The 27,595-nt window shown below is 34.1% G+C and overlaps 1 protein-coding gene across 1 annotated transcript; it reads left to right on the top strand.

Annotated features, from left to right (window-relative positions):
• Nucleotides 1–524: 524 nt before the first annotated feature.
• LOC123533664 (protein pelota-like) lies at nucleotides 525–27,263 on the top strand. Its single transcript, XM_045315414.2, has 12 exons — nucleotides 525–697; nucleotides 6,943–7,035; nucleotides 8,162–8,312; nucleotides 9,129–9,219; nucleotides 10,445–10,608; nucleotides 12,606–12,666; nucleotides 16,301–16,341; nucleotides 17,375–17,495; nucleotides 18,084–18,204; nucleotides 19,054–19,125; nucleotides 20,708–20,814; nucleotides 22,367–27,263. The coding sequence occupies exons 1-12, from the start codon at nucleotides 657–659 to the stop codon at nucleotides 22,441–22,443; spliced, it is 1,140 nt and encodes a 379-aa protein (XP_045171349.1). The 5' UTR covers nucleotides 525–656; the 3' UTR covers nucleotides 22,444–27,263.
• The last annotated feature ends 332 nt before the right edge of the window (nucleotides 27,264–27,595 follow it).

The following is a 27,595-nucleotide window of genomic DNA, read 5'->3' as shown; positions in this document are numbered from 1 at the left end:
GTTACCAGACCAGATTTGTGAGTGTAGATCGACTATGTTTGCCATGGTGAAATGAAACTACAGTAAAAGTTCAGTACGTGCTGTTCCTTTTTGTTATCCACCACAATTGGTCAGATTTAGGTTGTAAATTTCCAACATGACTTCCTACTGACGACTTTCTAAATTAGAGATCTTGTCAGGGATGCAGTAAGAAACTTGAAACTTAAATGGTATGCTATTATAGCATTTGTGCTGGTAGAAAGTGTGAGGCAATAAACCAAAGAGTAATGGACTTGCATGTGAACAAAACTGGACAGAAAACTTGTAAAGCGGTCGGAAACTGGTTGTGCCAGGATAATAATTCTGTAACAATCTGATCCATCACATGAACAGAACAAATAAAAATATCTGAAAATAAGTACAGGATTCTGGCTGTATTTCCGTACAGTTAGAAGTACGGTATTTACCGTCTATATCTGAAACGGCAAATACAGAGAATAAACCTAATTAAGCCAATCAAATTGTTCCTAACAAACAAATTTCGGATAACCAAATTTTAAGATGCCCGGATGTTCGTCATTTCATCACCATGTTGTCACATACGATTCAAAGTTTTATATTAATTAATCAGTAATGAACGTGCCATTACCTTGATATACAACACAAAAATCATAAAGATGAAGCTTGTTAGCAGAGATATTGATAAAAATGGACAGGGGTAAGTTTATACTGATTGAGTTTTCACTTGGTGCCGGTAATATTTTGGGGCTTTGACAAGCCATTATTAGCTATTTCAATGACATTTTATAAAAAATACGTTTCCTATTTTTCAAAATGTTACTTCATTTCTTAAGGCAATGTCTTTCTGAAAATGTTAAGAAATTAATTGAATTCCACTTCCCCAGTGATTTTTTTTGGAAAAAATAAAGGTGCCTGTGCCCGCTGAATTGGGAAAATAAGCGCGATAATTCCCCAAATTGGGAAAAATAGAAATATGTTTAATTTCCATACTAAGTGATATAAATCTGTACATTTCCTTACTGAATGTTGTTTGAAGAGTGTATATTTTTTCAAAACCACTTTTGGATTTGAAATCGTGAAATTTTTGGGTGATAAAATAAATTAAGACACCAATACAACTTGTAATAATTGTATTTATCAATTTTCACTTCATGCCCTTGAAATTTGATAACGTCCGAAATTTTGACTATCCGAAAATCGGTACAATCGCGGCGATTTTGATCTCCAATTTTTCAAAAACTAGGAGAGATATTGTCATTTTTCATTACCATAAATGATTAAATGACATAATGGAACATATTTAAACCGACTAAAGTGCATATTTCTCTTGAAAATCGGCAATATTTTGTTTGTCACGTGTTTTTGCAACGGTAACCTTGATGCGATTTTGATCTTAAAAAGGACGTTTTTGATGCCATTTCTGCCAATTTCATGTTAGATATCGCTGATCTCACGCCCGAATATAAACTGTTACATTTTGGAAATAAAATCTTATAGTTTGAGGGGGGAAACATCTCTTTTTTAGGGGAAAAATTGACGATTTTTTGGGAAAAAATGGCCTTTTTTGGCGAGGGGAAAGTGCCGATATTCGGCAGTAAAAATACGCAAAAAAAATCACTGTTCCCATGTGTGTTCCCATTTTTGTTACCTGGTTAAGTCCTCTTGCTGTTCCTCAACGCTATTCCTAGACAACCCTATGAGGACAGGCTAGGATTACGGAAGTATTTTAAGAGGCATAAAGTATATGTTAGGACATGCATAAATGATGTTGTAAACTTACTTATTTCACTTAATTTTTCATGCCTGCCTTATTATTTCGTGTTTTCTATCCGCCATTTGGGTAAGTATAATCTTAATGGCGGCGCGCGGAAATATATTAGAAATATGAGTGTCAAAGTTAGATTAAAAAAAAAGAAAAATCTATACTTTGAATTTTATGATTTATAACCATATTGTTTGTTATTAAATACCATTTGTGTTGACTTGATGAAAAAAATGCAGGTATAAACAAAACATAGATACTTCTATAATATTTCCGCGCACCGCCATTAAGATTATACTAACCCAAAACGGCCGATCGACAGCACGAAATATTTAGTGAAATTAAGTGAAATGAGTAAGTTTACAATGTCATTTATGCGTGTCCTAACATAAATTTGCTGCCTCTTAAAATACTTCCGTAATCCTAGCCTATTCTCATAGGGTTGTCAAGGAACCGGAGGCTAGGATTACGGTACCGTAATCATAGCCACTGCCAACGAGAATATGAGGAACCCTAATAATACGAGAAACAGGGAAAATTGTTTCTCCTACTTTTTCTCTCTTGATCAAGAAAAAATGTAAAGAAAAGGGAGACCACTACTTCCAACAAAGGGATAAGTTCCAGAATGTATAATTAGTAATGTTTTAGTTGCTTCCCCTTTAGTGATAATAGACCATAAAAAATACAGAAAGTGAATAATTGCTTCTCCCCTAGAGTTTCATAACTTTCGCTGCGCATGCGCAGTGAGCACTTTACGATTTGAAGTTTTGAAGGCAGATCGCTTTTAAATGCAAGTTGATAATGATTTAATTTCTGCAATGATAAAATACTTGTGAGGTAATCTATCATCTGTAGGAATTTCTTTTTGTTTGCTGCTGTATTTATGAAAATTGAAAATCGTTTCCAACTTTCTATGTTACTAAATAAAAGCAAAGTTTGACCGCCGATTTTGTTCCTAAAGAAAATGTCTTTTCCACCGAAAAAATCACGAGTGTATTTATGAATTTTCAAGCGAGTTGCACTTTTTACTTTCAATCGACGGCCGCCATATTTGTTTACATTACAGGTCAAGGTCATTGAAATACCTACCATTATTAGTATTGGTCAGCAGTTTTCTGATAATACCAGTACACAGACAAAGCTGACGAATATGAACAAGTTTCATAAGTATCTGGTGACATTTAAAAAATACTGCATAAAATTTAAAATTTATTAACTATCGATAGCAGGTCTTGATGCACATGTTTATAATGCTGTCAGGGATCTTTGAGTTTAAACGAATCCCGAATTGGAACCTAACCAGAAATCATGCTAGAAGCCTGTCACACTATACTTTCCTCAGGTGAAATGCCATGGTCTCACCCTTTGCTTAAAAAAAAATACTTCTAACCATTTTTCTTTTGAAATGTCTAGCCGTCCGGTAACCGGACGCCTAGCCTGCGTTCTAGCCATCCGGTTACCGGACACTTAGCCTATCCTCTAGGGTTTTTCTAGCCGTCTGGTAATCAATTTATTTAGAAAAGTGTAATAAATTAATTTCATTTATCATATTTTTTGCAGAACATAGCAATATGAGTAATGTGATAAATACAGATATATTGCATACACAGACGTCATCAGCCGAGTTCCATCCGTCAACAGGTGTTTCGCCCCTTAACTCGGAACACCCTCTTGATGGTGGGGCAGGTAGGGCGATTAACCCCTACCCCGTCTGTGTTGGCTTTCAACATGTATTGCTATGCTGTAGCTATAGCCAACATGAGGCTCTCTCAGCAGCTTTGCTGAGGACATGGACTGATGTCTTCCTTGTTGCTCCTTTGATGCCCAATGCCCCAAGCATTCTCCACACTGAACTGGATGGGAAGCCGCGGCATCCTACTTCTACAGGGAAGACCCATGTTTTGCAACCGTTCCCTCTGCATGTGTTGGCTAGCTCTTCGTACTTTTCCCTCTTTAACTCATTCGACTCTTCAACTCTCTCTTCCCAAGGCACTGTTAACTCCACCATAATTACTGTCTTTGGATTTCTGGACCAAATAACAATTTCAGGTTTGAGAGTTGTGTGGGCAATTTCTTCAGGAAACTGTAACTTCTTTCCTAGATCTGCCCGCAGGTCCCAGCTTTTAGAGTTCTGCAAGATACCTCTCTATTGCAATATTTACCTGTACACAAATATTAGGCTTCATTCAGACAAAAATTTGATATACTTTCAATTTCTGTTTCTCAACAACAGGTAAAAGTGGGGGTGTGACAAATATGATAATGGCGTATTCTTATTTTTGTGATCATTCCATAAACATGCTAAAAGTTTTTTAAAAAATATTTCTCATTTCTTTGTACCAGATATTCTGACGCAACACTTTACCTTTACATTATTTTGAAACCTTTATTTGCCATACATTTCTTGGGACAACAACAACAACAACATAACTAGTGTTGTACGGAGAGAGATTTAGAAGGGTGGAGCACCCCTACCTTTTTTTCTTGCGCCCTCCTGCCCGTATTTAGTGCCATTCAGTGTGTATCTGCGCCACTCTAAATGCCCGCCCTGTAGCCCCGCCTTATTCCACTGATCACGCGCCAAAACTGCGATTGATTGACAAGCAATTAACGTTTCAGTCCGCCGTTTATCGCTACCTCTCCTGAGTAAACACACAGTTGTGTGACTGTCATGTAATGCTACCTAATCAAGGTCGCGTGTGTCTGTGTGTATTTATCCGCCGTGTACTACATTATACAGGTGCGAGGTTAACGAGTCAATTATGTATATGCAGCGTGTTTTCAAAATTGATTGATCTTACCACCTGTAAAAGTAAATTAACTGTTGGAGGCAAAATCGATAATATTATAGTCCAGAATGTCGTAATGGACAGTGTTACAAACTGTCGGCTGCTGTCAAATTGTACTTTCGTTTTCGTGCACATTTTTTTGCAAACAACATTTTATTTTCAGTGGAAATACATCGGGTTCAAATACTTTTTTTTCTTATATTGCATGTAATCAATTTTGGCATTTATAAAAACGAATTTCAGATCGGTCGGCAGAAAATTATTGACGAACCTGTTCAGTTGAAACCAAGTAAAACGGACGCTGGTAGAACATGTTGAACCATTAATATTGTCTGTTCCATATATAATCCAGCAAGTAGTAGCTTGGCTATTTCAATCAAAACACTTACAAAAAATGCGAAAGTACAACCGCTATGAGTGAAAATCGGCAAAAATCGTTCCCAAAACTGTAGGGTATTTCGGACGACACACATTCGGATAAGTCAATACAGTGTCAGAGAAAGTAGAAAGCTGCAGTTATTCAAATAAATAAATTTTAACTCAAATATTCTTTCATGAAATATGCTGCAGAGTCAACTAAAACACGAAGCACAGAATTATTGATAGGTTTAAAAGATATATAGATTGTGTAAGGACACTGTAAGGATGAAATTGATTGTTATTGTTCCCTCACAAAACGGCTAGGTTTCAATAAAAACCTAATTTATGCAAAGAAATATTATTTTATAGCACTTTGATTTATACAAGAAAAATTCACAATACATGTTTTCTTATATACCCAAAATCAAAGAAAATCGAGAAATGTTTCTTGCATTGAGATTCAGAGGACACCTCAGTCAATTGCCTATGTTAAGAAAGACACAAGCAGATATTTTCAATAATATGTTTTATCATAATAGATAAATAAATAAGCATGATTAGAGAGAAATACAATAAAATACAATGGTACATAATCACACAGAATGCCTCCAAATTGCGCGAAATGGCACGCATGATTTCAAAATTTTCTGGGGGAGCATGCCCCCATACTGCCCTTGCCCTTTTTCAACTGCCCCATGCCCTTTTTCAATCCTGGATACAACACTTCGTAACTGAAATGCTTTTAAACAACGAACGTAACTATACAATGTACCAGGGTGTTTAAAAACAAATATTGATTATATGAAGGTAAGCAACTTATTATCTAAATTAAAGTTCAACATTTTCACAGAAAAATACATAATTCATAAATAAATTGATCACCGGACGGCTAGAAAAACCCTAGCATCCAGGCTAGGTGTCCGGTTACTGGATCTTTTGATCTGGCGTAAAACAAACCATGCATCAAATTCTGAACACAAGTTATACACACAAGTTTCATGAACTTTGTTGAAAATGGTTATATTTATAATTTAGTAAAATTCATAAATATACAAAATGTTCATTTTAATTTTCAAAAATAACCATAATGTGCTATTAACATTGCATGACGTCATCAGTTTATCATGAGAGTCAGTGCGCTGATGTTGCAGTCCGACACTGGTTTAAGGTAACTAAATAGGGTTCTGCCATAACTAAATGGACGCGACCATAAAAAAGAATAGTCTGGTGTCAACATTAGCTATGAGTAGCTATTGGCCGACTCAACAACAAGTAACATACAAGTGTAACAGTCATATTACAGTACAAATAAGCACATAGAAAAGCACATGAATTATCAAGCATAAAATGCACATTATACATAATACAGCTGCAGGACTTCAGATTGTACAAGGTAAAAACTGAGAGGTTGTTGCTAATCTTGACCACAGTCTAAAAATGAATTAAGATCTGATCAATAAAACTCTGAAAGTTAATATAAAAACAAAAATGAAATAAACTTATAGTAGGCCTAGGATTTGATTTGAATTTAAGCGAAAAATCTGCTTACTAATGCCTGGAATGTTAATTTTCATCAGAATTACAGTTAAGATATGGTAGCCAGTCTTCAACTATATCAGGCCTAAATCCACTCAAGATTTTAAACTTCTCATGAATCTCCTCATTGTTTACATACAGTGACCTTGTCTGGTCTATTTTATTTAACTTAATCCAACTCAAACACACATGCTATTGGTGTCCATCGATTCAGCACTTAAAAATCTTTCCATCCATATACATATTATTACCTGTCATGGACTAAAACCAGCAAATCTCTTTGTTATTTTAATATCATGCCAGTGGTTATGCGCCAGCCGCATCAATTCTCCGTTGGATTGTTTTTGGTGCTCGGCTGACAAGCACAGGTATCCACAACAGCCTTTTCATTACTTCTTGCAAACACAAAGGAAAGTTTATGGGACAGCCTTGGATCTGATATCATCTATGATTTTTTCATTATTATTGATGTTGCATGGTTGTTCTGTGTTTCAGATGTGTAACCCTGATCCCTGATGAAGCTGAAGACATGTGGCATGCATACAACCTTGTCTGTGTTGAAGATACGCTGAGATCAACCACTATAAGGTGAGTCAAATCTATTAATCAAATGAAATAGACTTATAGCAGGCCTAGGATTTGCTTTGAATTTAAACGAAAAAGCTACTTACTAATGCCTGTAAAGTTAATTTTCATCAGAGTGCAAAAGAGCCAGGAGTGATGAAAACTCGTATATATTTATCTTTGACTGCAGTTTTTCATGTAAACCTATGACTACTTTTACGGAAGGTAAGATTAATTTTTCTATACATATAGAAGAAAAATAATATCGTCTCATATGTATACAAATGTCATTGTTTGAAAAGTTTTATTATGGGCAAGCGTTTCTGAAGGCAGTTACATTATTGAAGTTATTAGTTGTAGCCTGAGTTTAATGGTGTTACCCCAAAAGTGCCACTTGATATTCCCTGAATGATGGGTTTCATATCAGGAAAAAGTCTGCCTGTTTCCAATTTTCTTTTTCTTTCAGTTGAAATTTTAGTTGCTACTGACAGCTAGCAATCTTCTTATTAAGTTTGACAATTGTAGGCCAAATTATTCTTTACTTATTTAGCAGAAATTGTTTTCATTATCAATGACTATGTCATTGTGACCTTACCCTTTGACCTATTGACCCCAAAACCATTGAGGTCATCTGTTGACTGCAGGTAATCATTCTATGAAGTATGACCACTGTGAGACCAAGCAATTTCTAGTTATCAAGTGAAAACCAAATGGTCTACCGACCAACAGACAATAAACAAAACAATTTTCCTCTTCATCGAGGGACCATAAAAAATGAATGCCTTTAAAAGAATTGAGAAATCTGTTAATTTTAAAAGTTAGCAAATGCCATTTGAAAACTAAACCATGGACTAAACTACACTTGACCTAATTTAATAAAGCCATATAATATTTAGACCTCATAACAGTGTGACATCATACACAAGTTATGACCATACATGATGTTACACTGGAAAGCAGTAAAATGTTTCGTTTAAATAATTCTTTCCTCTAGTAACCTTCATTTTGTTGAATTTAGTACTATCACAATGGTCTTTCGATATGACTAATGAGGATATATCAACCTAGGAAAAGTGAGGCTTGGCTCTCAATTAATATGACTTTTATTTAGTCCATAAGAAGCAACTAATGCTTATGCTTTTTTTCACAGAAAGGTGCAGAATGAATCAGCCACTGGAAGTGTGAGTGTAAATAAGGTACGGACAACCCTCACAATCCGAATAGAAACTATAGACTTTGATACACAAGGTTGTGTATTGCGAGTAAAGGGCAGAAATATAGAGGAGAATCAGTATGTCAAGGTAAAACAGTTTTGAAATAATGTAACGTAAATGCCTAGTATTATCTTGCTTTGTTTTTTGTCTTATAAGTGTTACATTGTTGGATATTATATTACAAAAGAATTGTGTCCAACAGTTACACTGTATGGTTAAATTATCGTCAGTTGAAATAAGTCGTAGCTTTTTTTTTCAACAATATTTTGTTAGAAATTGTCAGCAAAATAGTATCTCAGTAACTACACATCACAAGTAATATATCACAGCTAGATATGCTTTACACAAGACATCCTTCTCCTCAAAAGTACTTACATAGTCAAGACATGTTTGTGGAAATTAATTCAGATTGCGGCCTTTGTTTGATTTAGAAAATTTGGTTGAAATTGAGCATACAAGCTGTCGTCATCCTGGTCGTTATTTGTTATTATGAGTTATAATGAAATAACACAGCTAATTTTTGCCAGAATCATAGCCATTTTTTGACTGAGAAGCTGTCAAATACCCAATCACTATCATATAGACAGCCTTACTTATTTTCTAATTCTAATTTCATGGAGAAAGTGCATTAAAAAAGTGAAATTAGCTATAAGCTAAACTTCTTATGATTGAAGTTTAATAAATGCTACCAAAATATTTCTAAAATTCACTTCTGGCAAGAAAATTTTTTTTTTAAAGAAGTTTCTTTAAAGATTAAAAAACTTTAGGGTAGGGTCTTAATTTTAGGGCTAAACACAAGTGTTTTTTGTTCTGACCTTAGTAATTTTATATTTATTATACTATATATTTACTTAGAACTGACTAATTTGTTTTTATATATATTTATGTTGTTTATGATTACAGATGGGAGCGTACCACACACTGGATCTCGAGATGAATAGAAAATTTACCCTAGGAAAACATGAGTGGGATAGTGTAGCATTAGATAGAATAGGTATACAGTTTACCCTATGAGCCACGCCATGAGAAAACCAACATAGTGGCTTTGCGACCAGCATGGATCCAGACCAGCCTGCGCATCCGCGCAGTCTGGTCAGGATCCATGCTGTTCGCTTACGGTTTCTCTTATTGTTATAGGCTTTGAAAGCGAACAGCATGGATCCTGACCAGACTGCGCGGAAGCAAGCAAGCTGTCAGATCATGCTGGTCGCAAAGCCACTATGTTGGTTTTCTCATGGCGGGCTCATATAACAACAATACCTCAGATCTACAAATTCCTTCATACAAAGAGATGCTGGAAATTTGGTTATTTTAGCGTCTCTTTTATTTGGTGATTTCCTGATCTACAGGCTTATTTGTGTTGTTAAGAACTTGCACTTTGTAGTTGTTTCTTCTTTGAAAGCTATTGCATTTTAAGTTTGACAAGTTTTTATTTGTGTGCCTCTCTAAAAGCGAGTATTAGTGAAAACGAAACCTCCACTAATATTACTGAGTCTGCAGTAATATATTTCCCTTCCTGGTTGACAAGTTTCACAGTGAATTAACCTCTTCAGAGCAGCAACCTCTGTCAAATGAACAAATGTTAATTTTCCAGCGACTGCTGTAAAGAAGTTGCGCTATATTTCTTTATGACCCAGAAATATTCCTCAACTGATTCTTTTCTTACTTATTAAAAAATAAATTATGTACAGACAGTTTTTTTTCTTCAGTTTTTAGGGGAATGGTGGCAGGGTCCGTTAGGAGGGGAAAATCACACCATAATAACTAAAACAAGGGAAAAGTTGCATCCTGATAAAAGCAATATTTTCTCATAAATATGTGACACTTGAAATGAGAATGATTTAAAAGAACATTGTCAGGTGTTTTAAATGGTATCATGTAGATCTGTTAAGAGTTTTGGTTAGAATATAAAAAAAATATTTAAAAAAAAATACGAGTGGATTTTTTTTTCAGAAAGGGGGAAAAAACATACTTCTTGGAGTGGGGAATTGGGCTGAATTTCGGCACAAAAAAACACTGACAGATTAGAGGCATTTATAACATGTAACAATGTTTTCAACAGTTTTAAGGGACTCGTCAGGAGTTTAATTTAAAGAAAAAATAATTTTACCTCTAAGAAGGATATTTCATTGGTTTTATCCCATATGGATTAGGGAAATTGGCTTTCCCAAACTCTGGAGAAAAGAAATTTCATGCAACAATTTTTGTTTAAATTTCAGAGCTAGCATGTGACCCAACACAACATGCCGATTTAGCTGCAATAGTGATGCAGGAGGGTCTTGCACATGTATGTCTGATCACACCAAACATGACCCTAGTTAGAGCAAAATTAGAAACAAATATACCAAGAAAAAGAAAAGGAAGCTGTTCTCAGCATGATAAGGTTTGTTTTAACTAACATTTTCTGAAGTATCCCCATGTACTGACAGTTCTGCATTATGATTGACAGTTTGCAAAGAGGAATAAATAAATAAAGTCAAACTATGCTAACCTCAGTATTTGAGTGATAACAAAGACCACTTGACTCCAAAAACCACTTGTTTCATTTCTGATATACATGTAAACCTATACTGTGTAGCTGTATTTTAACAATTGAAAAAGTCCTCTGGAAATGTAGATGACTGTGACACGTACAAACATGGTCTTTAAATGTGGGTTTGACTGAAGTGGAAAACATTTTTTAGTGTTTCTGCAGCTTTTAAAGATGGTAATGTACCTTAAACAGGAATAAAACTAGGTGTTAGCCATTAACAGTCAGGGGTGTAACTGTTTCAAGTTATCGCAGTTTATAACCAATTTGAGTTATTGCTTATACTTTCATAACTTGTTTCAGTTATCATAAAATATTACAAAGCCCTCCTGTGCCAATTCCTCATTTTGAATGAGACTAATGCAATTATTTCCTGAATCCTTGAACTTTTATCTTTCCAGCTATGCAGTAAAATTTTTTACGCAAGGCTGATAAAGTGTTAAGCAAAAGTTTTAAAGCTATAAAACTCTTAAAATCCCATTATGCTTATCAGGTCGTGATCAGACTAAGAGAGAATTTGATTAACCACAGTTTGCTACTAATTTCACTTTAAAGGTCATATGGTGAGAACAGCAAAAAGACTTTTTTTGAATAACTTACCTGAGTTAACTATATTTTATAACTAATACAGGTTATAAAATGCTTGAAAAAGTAAGTGAAATAGGTTACATAACTTAAAACAGTTACACCCCTGACTGATTATATACCAAAATATTTAGGTAGTTACAATTCAGTCAGGTCTGTTTTCAGGTCATATTAATAGAAGGAAAGGTTGCCACAGATCAGAGTTCTGTGAGATGTGTCTACTTCACACTGTAGACCTACAGCATTTAGACTTTAGAATAAAAGTTTTTTGTTGTTGTTGCATGTTTCAGCTGTGTAATACTGTTCCATTAAAGGGACATACCCTAACTGATGTCAAACTAAAAAAAAACCACAAAAACATAAATAATAGAATATTCGGAAGTTTTATAACTTATCCTAAAGGTTTAAGCTATGTATTCTAGTCATTATCGATAAAATCAGCGTTTTAAAATATGTTGCAGTACCGTAAACCATAAAAGTTGCTGTTATACAATTAATGGGAGGATAGTGATTTATTACAAAAGGTCTCTATATTGATTAATTGCACAGTAAAATGAGGCATTTTTCGTCATATGTTGTTCTCTAAAATTTTATTTCTTTATCATTTTACGTTCATTGAACACATTATCTGTGTTTCGAGAATATATTCTGCTAGATATAGGGTATGTCCCTTTAATGGTGTTCTGTCAGTGATTTCTCCGCCAACTGGAGTTCGTTGATCGTCACTGCTATATATGATACATGTAGAAACTTTTGTGATTTATATGAAGAATACCAATTGTTCTCCTATGAACAAGTGATTTGCATTTGTACAATATGGGATATATTTAGACTCCGACTCACATCCATTTAAATATATAGCATATAGGACTTACCTATTGCCTTGTCCAGTATGTTTTTTTTCTGTTGGGTACTCCTCATGTTGAAATAACCTTGTTTAACTGGGAAATAATGTTGTTGAATAATGTAATCAAACTAGTTTCTCAAACCTGTTTAATGATCTAATTAAACTGGATACTCATCATGTTGATTAACTTGATATAGTTGAGAACTTATCCTGTAAAATAACCTAATATAGCTTGGTACTCACCCTTTTGAATAACCAAATATAACTTGGTACTCATCCTGTCAAATAGCTTGATATAACTATTAAAGCACTTATCCTGTTGATTAACCCAATATAATAGGGAGTACAACCTGTTGAATAACTTACTATAACTGTTTACTTATCCTGTTGAATAACCTGTGTATTTCTCTGTTTTCAGGGGCTCACTAGATTTTATGACCAAATATTACAAGCAATATTGAGACATGTAAATTTTGATAGTAAGTGCTTTATACTTTTACTTGAATGAATCAATTTACTTAGTTGCATTTAAGATGTGTACAAAGCTGCATTGGGGCCTCCGTGGCCGAGTAGTTAAGGTCGCTGACTTCAAACCACTTGTCCCTCACCGATGTGGGTTCGAGCCTCATTCAGGGCGTTGAATACTTCATGTAAGGAAGGCATCCAGCTGGCTTACGGAAGGTCGGTGGTTCTACCCAGGTGCCCGCTCGTGATGAAATAGTGCACGGAGGGGCACCTGGGGGAATCTTCCTCCACCATCAAAGCTTGAAAGCCGCCATATGACCTATAATTGTGTCTGTGCGATGTTAAACCCAACAAAATAAAATAAATAAAGCTGAATTGTCTTTTTGTTGATTTTCCGCTATACATGAATCTGTTTTTTAGGAATACTGAAGTATAATTTACTGTAGTTATTTCAAATTACATTGCTCATAGATGATTTTTTTTCACAAGCGTGTCTTAAGTACCCACCCCTGAAATTTCAGTTGTATGGAAAACTTACTTAATATTATAGACTAACCTTTTACATGGTATAATTTCATTCTTGAAAACTAGTACATTGTTAAAAAGAAATTTCTTTTTGCACATTTTTAGCTCGACTATTCAAAGAATAGTCTAGCTATTCTACTCACCCTGGCGTCGGCGTCACACGTTGGTTAAGTTTTTGCATGCAAGTACATACAGCCATCAATTAAAGGCATATAGCTTTGAAACTTATTTTTTCTTTTTCTAGGTCAATTACCAACCTCTCTGGGTCAAGTCCCATAACTCTGACATGTATTTTGAGCAAATTATGCCCCCTTTTGGTTAAAGTTTTACATGCAAGTTACTATCTCCAAAACTAATGCAGATATTGATTTGAAACTTCACATGTGTCTTCGGGGTTATAAAACTAGTTGATAGCAGTAAGTCCCATAACTCTGACCTTCATTTTGGCCAAATTATGCCCCCTTTTGGACTTAGAAAATTCTGGTTAAAGTTTTGTGTGCAAGTACATACAGCTATTTCTAAAAGGCATATAGATTTGAAACTTATTTTTTCTTTTTCTAGATCAATTACCAACCTCACTGGGTCAAGACCCATAATTATGGCATGTATTTTGAGCAAATTATGTCCCCTTTTAGACTTAGAAAATTTTGGTTAAAGTTTTACATGCAAGTGACTATCTCCAAAACTAATGCAGATAATGATTTGAAACTTCACATGTGTCTTCGGGGTTATAAAACTAGTTGATAGCAGCAAGTCCGATAACTCTGACCTTCATTTTGGCCAAATTATGCCCCCTTTTAGACTTAGAAAGTTCTGGTTAAAGTTTTGCGTGCAAGTACATACAGCTATTTCTAAAAGGCATATAGATTTGAAACTTATTTTTTCTTTTTCTAGATTACTTACCAACCTCACTGGGTCAAGTTCCATAACTCTGACGTGTTTTTCGAGCAAATTATGCCCCCTTTTAGACTTAGAAAATTTTGGTTAAAGTTTTACATGCAAGTTATTATCTCCAAAACTAATGCAGATATTGATTTGAAACTTCACATGTGTCTTCGGGGTTATAAAACTAGTTGATAGCAGCAAATCCCATAACTCTGACCTTCATTTTGGCCAAATTATGCCCCCTTTTGGACTTAGCAAATTCTGGTAAAAGTTTTGTGTGCAAGTACATACAGCTATTTCTAAAAGGCATATAGATTTTAAACTTATTTTGTCTTTTTCTAGATCAATTACTAACCTCACTGGATCAAGTCCCATAACTCTGACATGTATTTTGAGCAAATTATGCCCCCTTTTGGACTTTGAAAATTCTGGTTAACGTTTTACATGCAAGTTTCTATCTCCAAAACTAATGCAGATATTGAATTGAAACTTCACATGTGCCTTCGAGGTTATAAAACTAGTTAAGAGCAGCAAGTCCCATAACTGATATGCATTTTGGTCAAATTATTCCCCCTTTTGAACTTAAAACTCTTTTGATATTTAACCTTTTTGGGTAATATTTTCCTGCCTCTGGGACAATATTTCGAATAGTCGAGCTTGGCTGTCTTACGGACAGCTCTTGTTCTCAAATCAGTTTGCAGTTTTTGTTTTGTTCCACAGTATTGTAGATAGGGTAATTTTCATTCAGGTTTTATTTACTAATTTCATGATAAGAGCCTTATTGGCATTGTTAAGAATTCCAAAAATATGTGCGTTTTTTTAGGACATAATACAGATTAATACTCACAAATGTTTTAAATTTGTGAGTGGCATTATTTGCAAAAAATGGCAAAATAAAATCATTGCAAATATTATTCATTCTACAGTAGGGGCTTAATAAAGAGAATTATGAAGATTATTTACTGATGTTGATTATTATCTAAACATTTTTAGCTTGACATTTTGAAGAATAAGTAGAGCTATCCTACTCACCACGGCGTCGACGTCGGCATCACACCTTGGTTAAGTTTTTCGTACCAGTCCACATTTTGACAAAGTCTTTTGAGATAAAGCTTTGAAACATTCAACACTTGTTTACCACCACCATGGCCAGTTATAGGCAAGAACATGTAACTCCATCAAGGATTTTGGCTGAATTATAGCCCCTTTTGACTTAGAAATCATGGTTAAGTTTTTTGTACCAGTTCATATTTTGACAAAGTCTTTTAAGATAAAGCTTTGAAACTTTCAACACTTGTTTACCTTCATCATGGAAAGTTATAGGCAAGAGTACATAACTCCATCAAGGATTTTGGCTGAATCATGGCCCCTTTCGACTTAGAAATCTTGGTTAAGTTTTGTACCAGTTCGTATTTTGACAAAGTCTTTTGAGATAAAGCTTTGAAACTTTCAACACTTGTTTACCATCACCATATCCAGTTATAGGCAAGAGCACATAACTCCATTAAGGATTTCGGCTGAATTATGGCCCTTTTTGACTTAGAAATCTGGGTTAATATTTCGTACCAGTTCATATTTTGACAAAGTCTTTTGAGATAAGGCTTTGAAACTTTCAACACCTGTTTACCATCACCATATCCAGTTATAGGCAAGAGTACATAACTCCATCAAGGATTTTGGCTGAATTATGGCCCCTTTTGACTTAGAACTCTTGGTTATGCTTTCCGTACCAGTTCATATTTTTTGTAAAGTGTTTTACATATGTCTTTGAAACTTTTATCACTTGTTTAGTATAACAGTCTCTATCTGTAGGAAAGAGTACATAACTCTGTCATCTATTTTGGCTGAATTATGGCCCTTTTTGGACTTTGAAATTGGTTCTGTTTTCATACAAGTCCACATTTTGTCAAAACTATTTGACATATGGCTTTTAAACTTTGAACACTTGTTAATCATTATGATTTCCATCTGTAGGCAAGAGTACATAACTATTTTGACTGAATTATGGCCCTTTTTGGACTTTGAAATTGGTTCATACATTGCCATTTAGTGCAAGACTTATCGAAATCAAAGAAATACAGGAACATTGTTTGTCTAATCTATTTATTTCTTTTGTCTGAATATCTGTTGAAATATTTTGACCCTATTCTTCAATCAGTTCTTCGAATAGTCGAGCACGCTGTCATCAGACAGCTCTTGTTATGTCTGTGTTGATTTAAATTCAATTTCTGTTTGCAGTTGTGAAATGTGTTTTAGTTGCTAGTCCTGGATTTGTAAAAGTAAGTATATTCAAAATATGTATTTGTTTTGTTTTTTCTTATAAATGGAAACAAAGGAATACCAGCAAAATATAGTGACAAAACTTCATCTTAAAGATTGTCCATGTTAATGTGAAGGGTTTCTTAATATCTGATACAATTCTTAGAGTGTTGACTTTAAAACTTTTACCTGGGACATAGTCTTTCTCTTTTTTATAAGCCTTCCAGTTTGCTTTGTGATTGTGAGTTGTTCCTCCCAGGTTCAAGTCCCAGTTTGAAACAGTGACTGGTTGGTTACTGGTTCGTATTTAGGCTACGTTCAGAAATTGAATATGTTATCGGTAACTTAGGGGAATAACTGGACTGAAAAGAAAGTAGAAATCATTTAATTTTGAGTTAAGGTAGTTCTGCATGATTCTGACATAAACTGGAAGTCATCGTGTAACATCATTTATTTGGGTAACATAGAATAAAGTCTGTAGCTGGCATACGTTAAGAAAAATAATTCTACACAAAGTGTACATTAATGAAAATGGCAACATCATTTTCTTTCAAGAGATAAGAAATGATAATAAAAATACTGCCTTAAAATCCACAAGAAATTTGTGGATCTCTTGATAATTGTGCAGATGTCTTGGAAAAAAAACACACAAGCTCTTATACCTTTCATTTGACCATAAAATAGACAATATGTTTATTACAACTGTGAAAAGTTTCATTAAAATCTACATAATGAAAAAAATCCTATTTGCAGAAATGCCATCAAAATTTTCCCACAGACTCCCTTTATGAAAACTAGCACAAGTTCCTAATTTTTCAAATCAGTGCTGCAAAAAATCAAACATATGACCCTGTCTTTTTTACTTGCTGGAATTTTTAAGGACATGTATATTCTGAAGTCTTAAAATTTTAATTGAAGTCTACGTTATAGATTTTTTTTTTTTCCAAATGTGCAGAACTGCCTTAAATGAAGCCAGGTGTACTGGTACTTAATGGTGTATAAGATTTTGAGAGGTGCTTATAGGAAGTAATTGAAGATGTAATTGACTTTCAGGACCAGTTTATGGAGTATATGTTTCAACAAGCCTTAAAGTTAGACTATAAAATATTGTTAGACAACAAGTCAAAATTTGTCATGTGCCATTCCTCATCTGGATTTAAACATTCTTTAAAAGGTAGGTACCACACTGCTTTTCACAACTGTCTGAAATGAAAGTACATATAGTAACCCAATATTGATGTAGATTAATCTGTAAAAGGTTTGCATGAGCTCATGGCTGCAGCAATCCTGAGATACAAGGTATGCGGGGACTATTTTGGAGTCACACTAAAATCTGATGAACCATCTTTAACGGTATGTAAAGAAATAAAAATAACATCGAGAAATAAAAAGCTGTGTAGGACAAGGCATTATGAGAAAGAATGCTTTATTGCCTTGTAATTGTTGACATGCTGTCATGCTGAAACAACTGTAATTGGGCCTACATATAATAAATATTAATAACATACAGTTGAACATGTATTGCGCAGTCACTTGCCTCAGTGCAGCTAGTCAGCTAACTTCCCAGACTGACTTTTTGTTCTAATTTCAACTTGCCTTAAGCTGCCAGATTGTGTCAAACTCTTGGCTGGGTGCTTAATACAGGTTTAATTGTATTACCAAAGAAGACATAAGTTAAAGGTATAATAAAATAGTAATTTTGAATTACATTCAGCAACAAATTGTGTAGCTCAACATTGTATTTATCTTTCTGCTGTTTCAGAGGTGTTACAAGACCAAACAATAGTGTCCAAATTGTCTGATACCAAAGCTACAAGTGAAGTGAAAGCATTGGATGACTTTTATCAGATGCTACAGAATGACCCATCCAGGGCATTTTATGGGTAAGTCTACATAATGTTTAGTCATTGGAGAACAGTTTTTAAGGAGGTGGTAAATTGGATAAGAGGTTTTCTGCTTGGTCCAGAGGTTGCAGGTTTAACCTCTTTAGGGGTCATATTTGTGGCTACTTACAGGAAAAGTTGTATTTATTTTTGGAGGACCCGAGCACTAAGTGCAATCAAGTTGTTTGTGTTGTTTTTATTAATTAGCCCATTGCCTAGAACAGTCAGTCGGCTAACTTCCTAATTTGACTATGTTCTAATTTCAAGTCATCTTAAGCAGCAACCTGCCTTAAGCAGCCATATTATGTCGCTCCCATTGACTGGTTGCTATATACAGGGTAGACTGTGTATTGATATACAGATCATACATGTAGTTTGGTATATATTTGATAGTGCCGGAAACAATACATGTAGGGGCAGTTAACCCTTATCATGCTAGACACGCTTGATTCTGCCTTTGTGACCAGTGTAGATCATGATCAGCCTGCACATCCGTGCAGTCTGATCATGATCTGCACTGTTTGCTATTCAGTCAGTTTATTTTTGGTATGCACCCCTTTTAACAGCTAATGGTACTGTCTGAAGGATGAACAAATTCATTACAGAAATTTAACAGGGTAAGGGTTAAACAGTTTATTGAATAGTATACATGCTTTTAGAGAAAAATAGTGGCTGTTGGCAAGCTATTGATCCCTCTTACAAATTGCCTTTGGCATGTTGAGTTCGAGTGAATGAAGTTAAACTGTAGGAGTTTTACATACGTTTGATATTTGAAGGAGAAATTTGAAGTTGAATAAGCCTTAAATGCAGTAGACTGTACAATAAAAATGTTATGTTTTATATTTACAGAATAAAGCCTGTAGAGAAGGCAGCTGAGCATCAGGGTATTGAAGTTCTGCTTATATCTGATGAATTATTTAGGTATCTATAGTAAAATCACATTTTTGTGAGTTCAAAATTTGCTTTTTTAGTTGGATTACTTGAATTATTTCAAATAATAGAGCTTCTGTTGTCACCCTGTTGTTAGTATTGGCTTCTTTTATATTGTCAAAATTACGCCCCCTTTTCAACTAAAAAAAATTTGCTAAATCCTAAGGTAGTATTATGTGGAAGGACTTCAAATAGTCCAGCACACTGTCATTAGACAGCTTTGGTTTAAATTTGTGTGTTTATTGATATATGGCCAACTAGTGAAAAGAAGACGACTATTTATATTTATAAAATAGTGTCACATATATTTATTTTCATGAATGCGGACATTTAGCAAAATTGATAAAGGGAAAATAACTCCCTCAGAAAAAATTCTTATTTTACACTATACATATATCTACAGCAAATGTGTTTTTATGTGTAGACATGTATTTACACAATTGTGTGAAAAATAACTTTGTGTATGTTGTTAGCTCAATATATTCTCTGTGACAGTTTCATTGTAACAGTATCAGGGCTTTTTCCCCCTATAAATCTACCTCCTGTAAAAGGAGGTAATCCCAATGCAAAAAAGTATGTTTTTTTTCCAAAGTTGAATTTAAAATTCCCAAATGATTATACCTTTTAGAGTTTTTGCTGTTTTAAGACAGTTTTGCTAATTTGTATGTATATTTAGGTAAATTATAATACTGTTGAACAATTACTGAAATGCAATTCATTAATATTTCACACAAAAACACATTTATGTAGATTTTGGTAATTTGCAAATTGTCCCAATTAAGACAATTTCCTAGAGCATTTTCCCAATTCCACCGGTGTCAGTGGCATTCCCAAATTGATGAAAAAAAAAAGGCCAGAGTATTTCTGCAGTTAATCATCCCTCATCTCTGATTGTCAGCATGTAAGTACCTGGTTAAAATAGATAGATCACTAGGGTATGATTTGAAATATTGTAAGCATGTTCATCTAAATGAAGAATTGTCTCTGTGGGAAGTTGACAGAAGACAGTATGTCTTAAGTGATTTTTCTTAAGCCTCTGATTCATGTGGGATGCCAGCCCGGGATGAAATAATGCTCAAAGGGGCACCTGGGGTTTTCCTCCACCAGGAATGCTGTAAAAGTTGCCACATGACCAAAATGTTGTTGTTTACACTATAAACACAACAACAACGTATGGGAAACTTGTCAGTTACTTATAGAGAACAAGTCAGTACTCATACAGAATTGTGGAGTTGCCTGCCATGTAAATTCAACAGGTGGAGCACAAGATTTTCAGTTAGGAGGTCAAAGGTTCAATCACAAGTCAGGTCTATGTTCTCTGTTATAATTGACTGAAGACAGTATGCCCAAGGTTATCCATTTTCCATCTCTGATACATGTGAAGAAGTTGTCAGTTACTTTCAGAAAATGGGTGATACTGGTAAGGAATGTAGAAGCAAAAGTATGCTTAATTGACTTCTTACATAACTGAAATGCTATTGAATAAACTTGTATCAAACAAACGATTTATAAGTTTATACACCTTATGCCTGAATGTTGAAAAAAATTTATCATTTCATATATTGGATTACAGATCTATGGACCTCAAATCCCGAAAGCGTTATGTGAAACTTGTGGACACAGTGCGAGAAGCTGGTGGCGATGTCAAAGTATTTTCTAGTTTACATGTATCTGGAGAGCGTAAGTTTATTTATGTTTTATTATATATATGTGTATACAGTATAGATCTTTGTTTGAAGCTGTTTGAAGTGAAAACCTGTGCAACCTTTGTTGAGCATTCTACTTGCTTTATTCGGTCATGTTATCAGGTCCCTGTTACAATCTCTCTTTGGGCAGTTCTGCATGTTTGATAAACCTGTGGTTATGGCATAACTTCATTTATTCGGATAAAATATCCTGGACAGGACATATTGAAAAAAAATCTTCCTTCGTATAAATGTCATCCTGTGTGTGTACATTTCTAAAACAGCAACATTACATTCTTTCTAAAGATAAAAAATGATAACAAAACTGTTGACCCATGAAATAATTAAAAAAATATGCTTTCAAATCAGTTTGAAATTTGCAGATCTCTTAAATCATTGGCTAATAATTCAAAAATAAGTGCACAGGCTGACAAAGTTTCATTAAAACCTACCCCTTAGTAGAAAAATTTCTGTTTGTTAAAATGAGATTTTCCCATAGACTCCCATTATGAAAACCTGCATGAGGTTGAATTTTTTTTTAATTTGAGCAAAAAATTAAGCACACAGTCCTATCTTTGTTTGCCAGATTTTTTCAGGATATTCTAAAGTCCTGAAAAATCAGGGTTTAATTAAATTCTGCATAGAAGAAAAAATTTAATCCGAACATGCAGAACTAACTTAAGTATGTGGCTTCAGTTAAGAGTCTGAGTCCAGTATTACTTGCTCTGTTTAAAGGCATCTTAAGATGGACTTTAAAATATAATTCAATCTAAAGACGGTATTCAGAACTTGTGCATGAATTATGTATGGGGGAAAAAATGGAGATATAGTACAGCTCAACTTGCATTAGAAGACTACATAAGGGAAGAGCAAAAAACAGTCTCTTAACACAACAGTGGCCTGTAACTGTTTCACGATACCTAATAAGGACACAGTTTGAACTTAGGAGTAATTTGTATCATTTTCATCATTTTAAGTAGAGTCATTTTAACTATTTGTCTATTTTCAGAATTTCAGCCAAACAAAAATAAGATAGATTTGTCCTAAAACGAAATTAACGATAACCATTTTAAAAGGATACAAGTTATATCCTATGAAATAAATGTGTTTTAAAAGTCTATACATTTGTACTAAGGAGAGAACTTAGGATGAAACTTAAGTATTTTTGTGAAATGGGGCGGGGCCCCAGGTCTCTTTGTTCTTAAACAACAGAAAAAGGAAAGTTTTGAAAAGTGGTCTCTTAATGCAAGAGGTCTATTTATAGACATGGTTGCTCCAGCAAATTTGACTGTAGCGGTCAGGTTTATTCTGGAAAGAGTCTAATATAATGTTGTACACTTGCTTTCATGTGTTGTTTGTTCTTTCTTATGTAGGAAATTAGGAATGGCAAGATTTATATTGATTTACGACTTCAATTTGTAAGGTTTAATAATTATTTTCAGCATTTCTTTAAGCATTTCTGTCTTTTAGCTTAAATTTTAAAATTGAAAAAATAAATTTACAAGAAATTTCACCCAGCAATATAGCAATATTTTAATACATTTCAGAGTTAGGTCAGTTGTCAGGCGTGGCAGCCATTCTAAGATTTCCAATGGATGACGAGGATTCGGATGAAGAAGATTGACGTTGATTCGTTGAATTAGTTGTGATTTCTACAGCTGAATATCCTCTTTGTTACATGTTAATAAAGACTTTAAGCCCAGTATACACTGTTATGATAATGAAGTAGGGTTTTCGTTATGGTCCTGTTGTGAATCCAAATTCTGTCATACTGGTTCACTGTCACAGGTCATTTGTTATAAATATAATAGGTCGAGGATCAGGTACTGAGCGATTTGTGAAAAATGTATGTAGCAACTTATTTGTTACATGATTAATTGTAAATCAAACCAATTGTACAGATCATGTTTGAGAATATTACAGTCATAGTTTTATTGTGAAATAATTTATTTTTGTGGGCAAGAAATTTCTTTGTTTGGGCCAGATTGGTTTTGTGGGCTTATGAGTTGATGGATTTGCAAATTGAACATAAAATGAATGAGGATTTTACTTGTTCATTGGGATTTTATTTTGTGGATAGACTCAACCTCAAACTCAACAAAAATTAGCTCCACTAAGAATATTAAAGATTTCCCTGTGTTACATTTGTATAGAATTTTAGAATTTTGCATTAAAGATGGCTTAAGGAGTTAAGTTTTACTCTGTGATAGAACTAGTGTAGAGTATTTCTTAATACAGTGCTAATAATTGTTTTATGTCTTGAATATTTACATATAGTGGTATGCAATGGAATGATGTCTCACTACAAATATTTGACATGTTGATACAGAAGACTCATTGTAGAAAAAAACAACATGTTTCCATTGTATTTTTTTTTGTAACCACAGTTTATTATATTTTGGTAATTACACTATGATTTTATCAAAATATGATTTCACTGGTAGGATACAGGAGAATTTCTATCTTTAACAAAGAAATTTCTAACAAGAAAATGCAAATATAAATCTGGTCATGTAAAATCTGTACATCTCATAGGTCTAGTTTACTTTTTCCAACAGTGTTGATGTAGTCAGGTAAAGGGGTAAAATTTGGTGAAAAACCCTGAAAAGACAAATTGTAAAACAGACGTGTTTTTTATCAAATTTAAGTTTAAACTAATTTTTCTTATGAATAGCAGAAGTTTTAATTTTTACTTATTGCTCCACCACTTGTGAAAATACTGTATCTGGTGCCGACTTGGTGAAAGTATTTGTAGCTTACACTGAAACGAACAGACAAATCTTCTATTTAATAGGATATAATTTAACATTGAGTGAAATTTCTTGATTTCTGAGTTTTGCTTTTTACAGATTTGAGTAGCAAAATTTTTATTTTCTTTATTTCAGAAAAATTATTCTACAATATTCATATCTGGGTGTAAATGTAGAACAGACCTAGATCACATGTTTTGTTAAGTTATGTTTATTTATTTCATATTTTTAGCGAAATATATTGACATTGATATTTCTTGGTTCTTTTTTTAGCTCACCTGTCACAAAGTGACAAGGTGAGCTTTTGTGATCGCGCAGCGTCCGTCGTCCGTGCGTAAACTTTTGCTTGTGACCACTCTAGAGGTCACATTTTTCATCGGATCTTTATGAAAATTGGTCAGAATGTTTACCTTGATGATATCTAGGTCAAGTTCGAAACTGGGTCACGTGCGGTCAAAAACTAGGTCAGTAGGTCTAAAAATAGAAAAACCTTGTGACCTCTCTAGAGGCCATATATTTCTCAAGATCTTCATGAAAATTGGTCAGAATGTTCACCTTGATAATATCTAGGTCAGGTTTGAAACTGGGTTACGTGCCGTTAAAAACTAGGTCAGAAGGTCAAATAATAGAAAAACCTTGTGACCACTCTAGAGGTCAAATTTTTCATGGGGTCTTCATGAAAATTGGTCAGAATGTTCACCTTGATGATATCTAGGTCAGGTTCGAAACTGGGTTACGTGCGGTCAAAAACTAGGTCATTAGGTCTAAAAATATAAAAACCTTGTGACCTCTCTAGAGGCTATATATTTTACAAGATCTTCATGAAAAGTGGTCAGAATGTTCACCTTGATGATATCTAGGTCAAGTTCGAATCTAGGTCACGTGCCATCAAAAACTAGGTCAATAGGTCAAATAATAGAAAAACCTTGTGACCTCTCTAAAGGCCAATTTTTTCATGGGATCTGTAGTAATGTTGGTCTGAATGTTCACCTTGATGATATCTCGGTCAAGTTTGAAACTGGGTCACGTGCGGTCAAAAACTAGGTCAGTAGGTCTAAAAATAGAAAAACCTTGTGACCTCTTTAGAGGCCATACTCTTGAATGGATCTTCATAAAAATTGGTCAGAATGTTCATCCTGATGATATCTAGGTCAAATTCGAAACTGGGTCATGTGCCTTCAAAAAAGTAGGTCAGTAGGTCAAATAATGAAAAAACCTTGTGACCTCTCTAGAGGCCATATTTTTCATGGGATATGTATGAAAGTTGGTCTGACTGTTCATCTGGATAATATATAGGTCAAGTTTGAAACTTGGTCAGCTGCGGTCAAAAACTCGGTCAGTAGGTCTAAAATTAGAAAAATCTTTTGACCTGTCTAGAGGCCATATTTTTCAATAGATCTTCATGAAAATTGGTCTGAATGTTCACCTTGATGGTATCTAGGTCAGTTTTGAAACTGGGTCACATGCGGTCAAAAACTAGGCCAGTAGGTATAAAAATAGAAAAACCTTGTGACCTCTCTAGAGGCCATATTTTTCATGAGATCTTCATGAAAATTAGTGAGAATGTTCACCTTGATGATATCTAGGTCAAGTTCAAAACAGGGTCACGTACCTTTGAAAACTAGGTCAATAGGTCAAATAATAGAAAAAGCTTGTGACCTCTGTAGAGGCCTTATTTTTCAATGGATCTTCATGAAAATTGGTCAGAATTTTTATCTTGATGATATCTAGATCAAATTCAAAACTGGGTCACATGAGCTCAAAAACTAGGTCACTATATCAAATAATAGAAAAAACGACGTCATACTCAAAACTGGGTCATGTGGGAACAGGTGAGCGATTCAGGACCATCATGGTCCTCTTGTTGTTTTTTTTGTTGAATAGAAAACAGTATTTTTATATTCAAGTACACAGTAAGTTATTGGTTAGGTTAAGGCTGAATTTGTATACATGTAATCACTTGGTTCTTGACGTCTGCAGATTCAAACCCTGCTTGGGTAGTGATCTGAGGAAGCTGTCTATGCTTGCAGAAGGTTGGTGGTTTTTCACAGGTTTTGTTTCTGCTTGAAAATATGTCGGGAGAGGCAAGAGGGGTTTTACTCCACCATTTTAAGCTAAAAACTTGCCACGTGACCTGAACTGTGTCTGTGCATTTTAAAAACTTGATGAAAAAAACCATGGCTAGATAAGCATATACATGTAGAAGATACATGCACATTGTACTTAGCATCTGCCCAGATAGGTAATAAATTCTTAGACAGACTTAATTAAATATATACATAAGTTTAAAAGGTTTTTCAGCATATCATCTCTCTCCACGTTAATGGAATACGTACATTTACTCCATCTCAATCTTTGTGTCACAGACTGCAACAACCTGTGTTCAAATGTAAAGTTTTCTAAAATGAGCATAATGTTATGTGCTTTTCAAAATATATTTTTGCAATCTTTATGCAAAGGCTTTTCTCATTTGCTTTACAGTAAGAAAATGCATTTATCTCGAGATCTAACTTTTTCATAATATTTTCTGGAATCTGTTGAGTCTACTATATTTGTATGTAATAGAATATAAGGGACTGGGTTAAATGCTGGACAAAATTTTAGGCAGGTTTCTAAATGCTACTCATTCACAGTCACTTTGAAAAAAAATAATCTTCATTTACATTTTGTTTATACCAGTATTACAAAATTAACAAAAAAGTGAAAACCTGTAATAATGTCAATTTACATGAAGAATGCTGAAGATAGTTAAACTTTTACAACACTGTATTTTTCTTGCAGAAACTCATCCCAAATGCTTCATTTGTTCATAAGTTACTATAGATCGGGTAAGTTTTGCATGGGCTTTATTTAGAGGATTAATGGCTATCAATCTTAATTGCAGTGTTAAGACTTTGCGAAATACGGGTACTTGTGATTTAGGACATGATACACATTAATGTTTACGAATACTTTGAATTTGCAAGTGGCATAATTAATGAATATTAGCAAAAATAAAACCATTTTGAATATCGAATCTATAGAATGAAATTTTTAATTTTGAGAAGAGTAGATCAAATTAAAATTGACATAGTTCTTTCAGAGTTATAGCAATTTAGTTTATCTACTAATGTTATAAAAGCTTGAATTTTATTTGATTTACTCTTTTGTAAACTTTTTGGAGAAACAAGCACTGAGGCATGGTCATGACCCCAGTTTGGCTTGAACCCATGACCTCTTGGATGCGTGGCTGACAGTTTTAATCACTAGATCATTCTCTCCTTGTGGGGACTGTGCAGCTGTTTGCACATACCCTTTTAGTTTAAACGTGTAACATTTACTTTATCTGAAAATGATAATTAGGGAAAGTTAAATAATATATTTTGCAAAACATTAAGGATACTGATGGTTTAAAAATATTCAGATTCAAAGTGACCTTTTCAATAAAGTTTAACGACCTGATGATAATGTAATTGTAGAAACAAAAGACCTGGATGTTCAAACAGTGTACACTAACAATAGCCACTAGTCCTGTGAACTGAACTTTATTGAATAAGCATATAACTTTTATGAGAAAGGTCACTTTGAATCCAATTTAAGTGATATTGGCAGATACATTGTTGTTGTTATTGTTGTTGAAGAAAAGTTATTCCGCTGCCGAATGCCTGTGTAGCTATTATATAGCAGTGCAATAAAAATGTGAAATGATTTGAAATCTTTGTTGTGTTATACAATACAATCCTGAGACAAAGAAGTATAACATGTTTTTATAGCTCTTTACCTGAGAGAAGTAGAATAAGGGAATAACTAAAATTTTGCTCAAGGTCCTTCATGGAACTCAGATTTAATGATTAATTATTCCCCCTCCGGAGAAGCAGGAGTATAATGTTTTACACATGTCTTTCAGTAGACAATTTGTGTTTTTTTAGTCGATAACTAGTGAATGCTTGAGCTTACAGTGGTTGAAATTAAACGGATGATTGCATGTGGTCAGTAGATGACCACAGTTGTTTTTGGGGTAAGTAGGTAAAAGATCAAGGTCACAGT

Source organism: Mercenaria mercenaria, chromosome 12 (genome assembly GCF_021730395.1).
Source record: "Mercenaria mercenaria strain notata chromosome 12, MADL_Memer_1, whole genome shotgun sequence".
Lineage (NCBI taxonomy): Eukaryota > Metazoa > Mollusca > Bivalvia > Venerida > Veneridae > Mercenaria > Mercenaria mercenaria.
The sequence above is the reverse complement of the archived record's forward strand: the minus strand, read 5'-3'. Positions and strand labels throughout refer to the sequence as shown.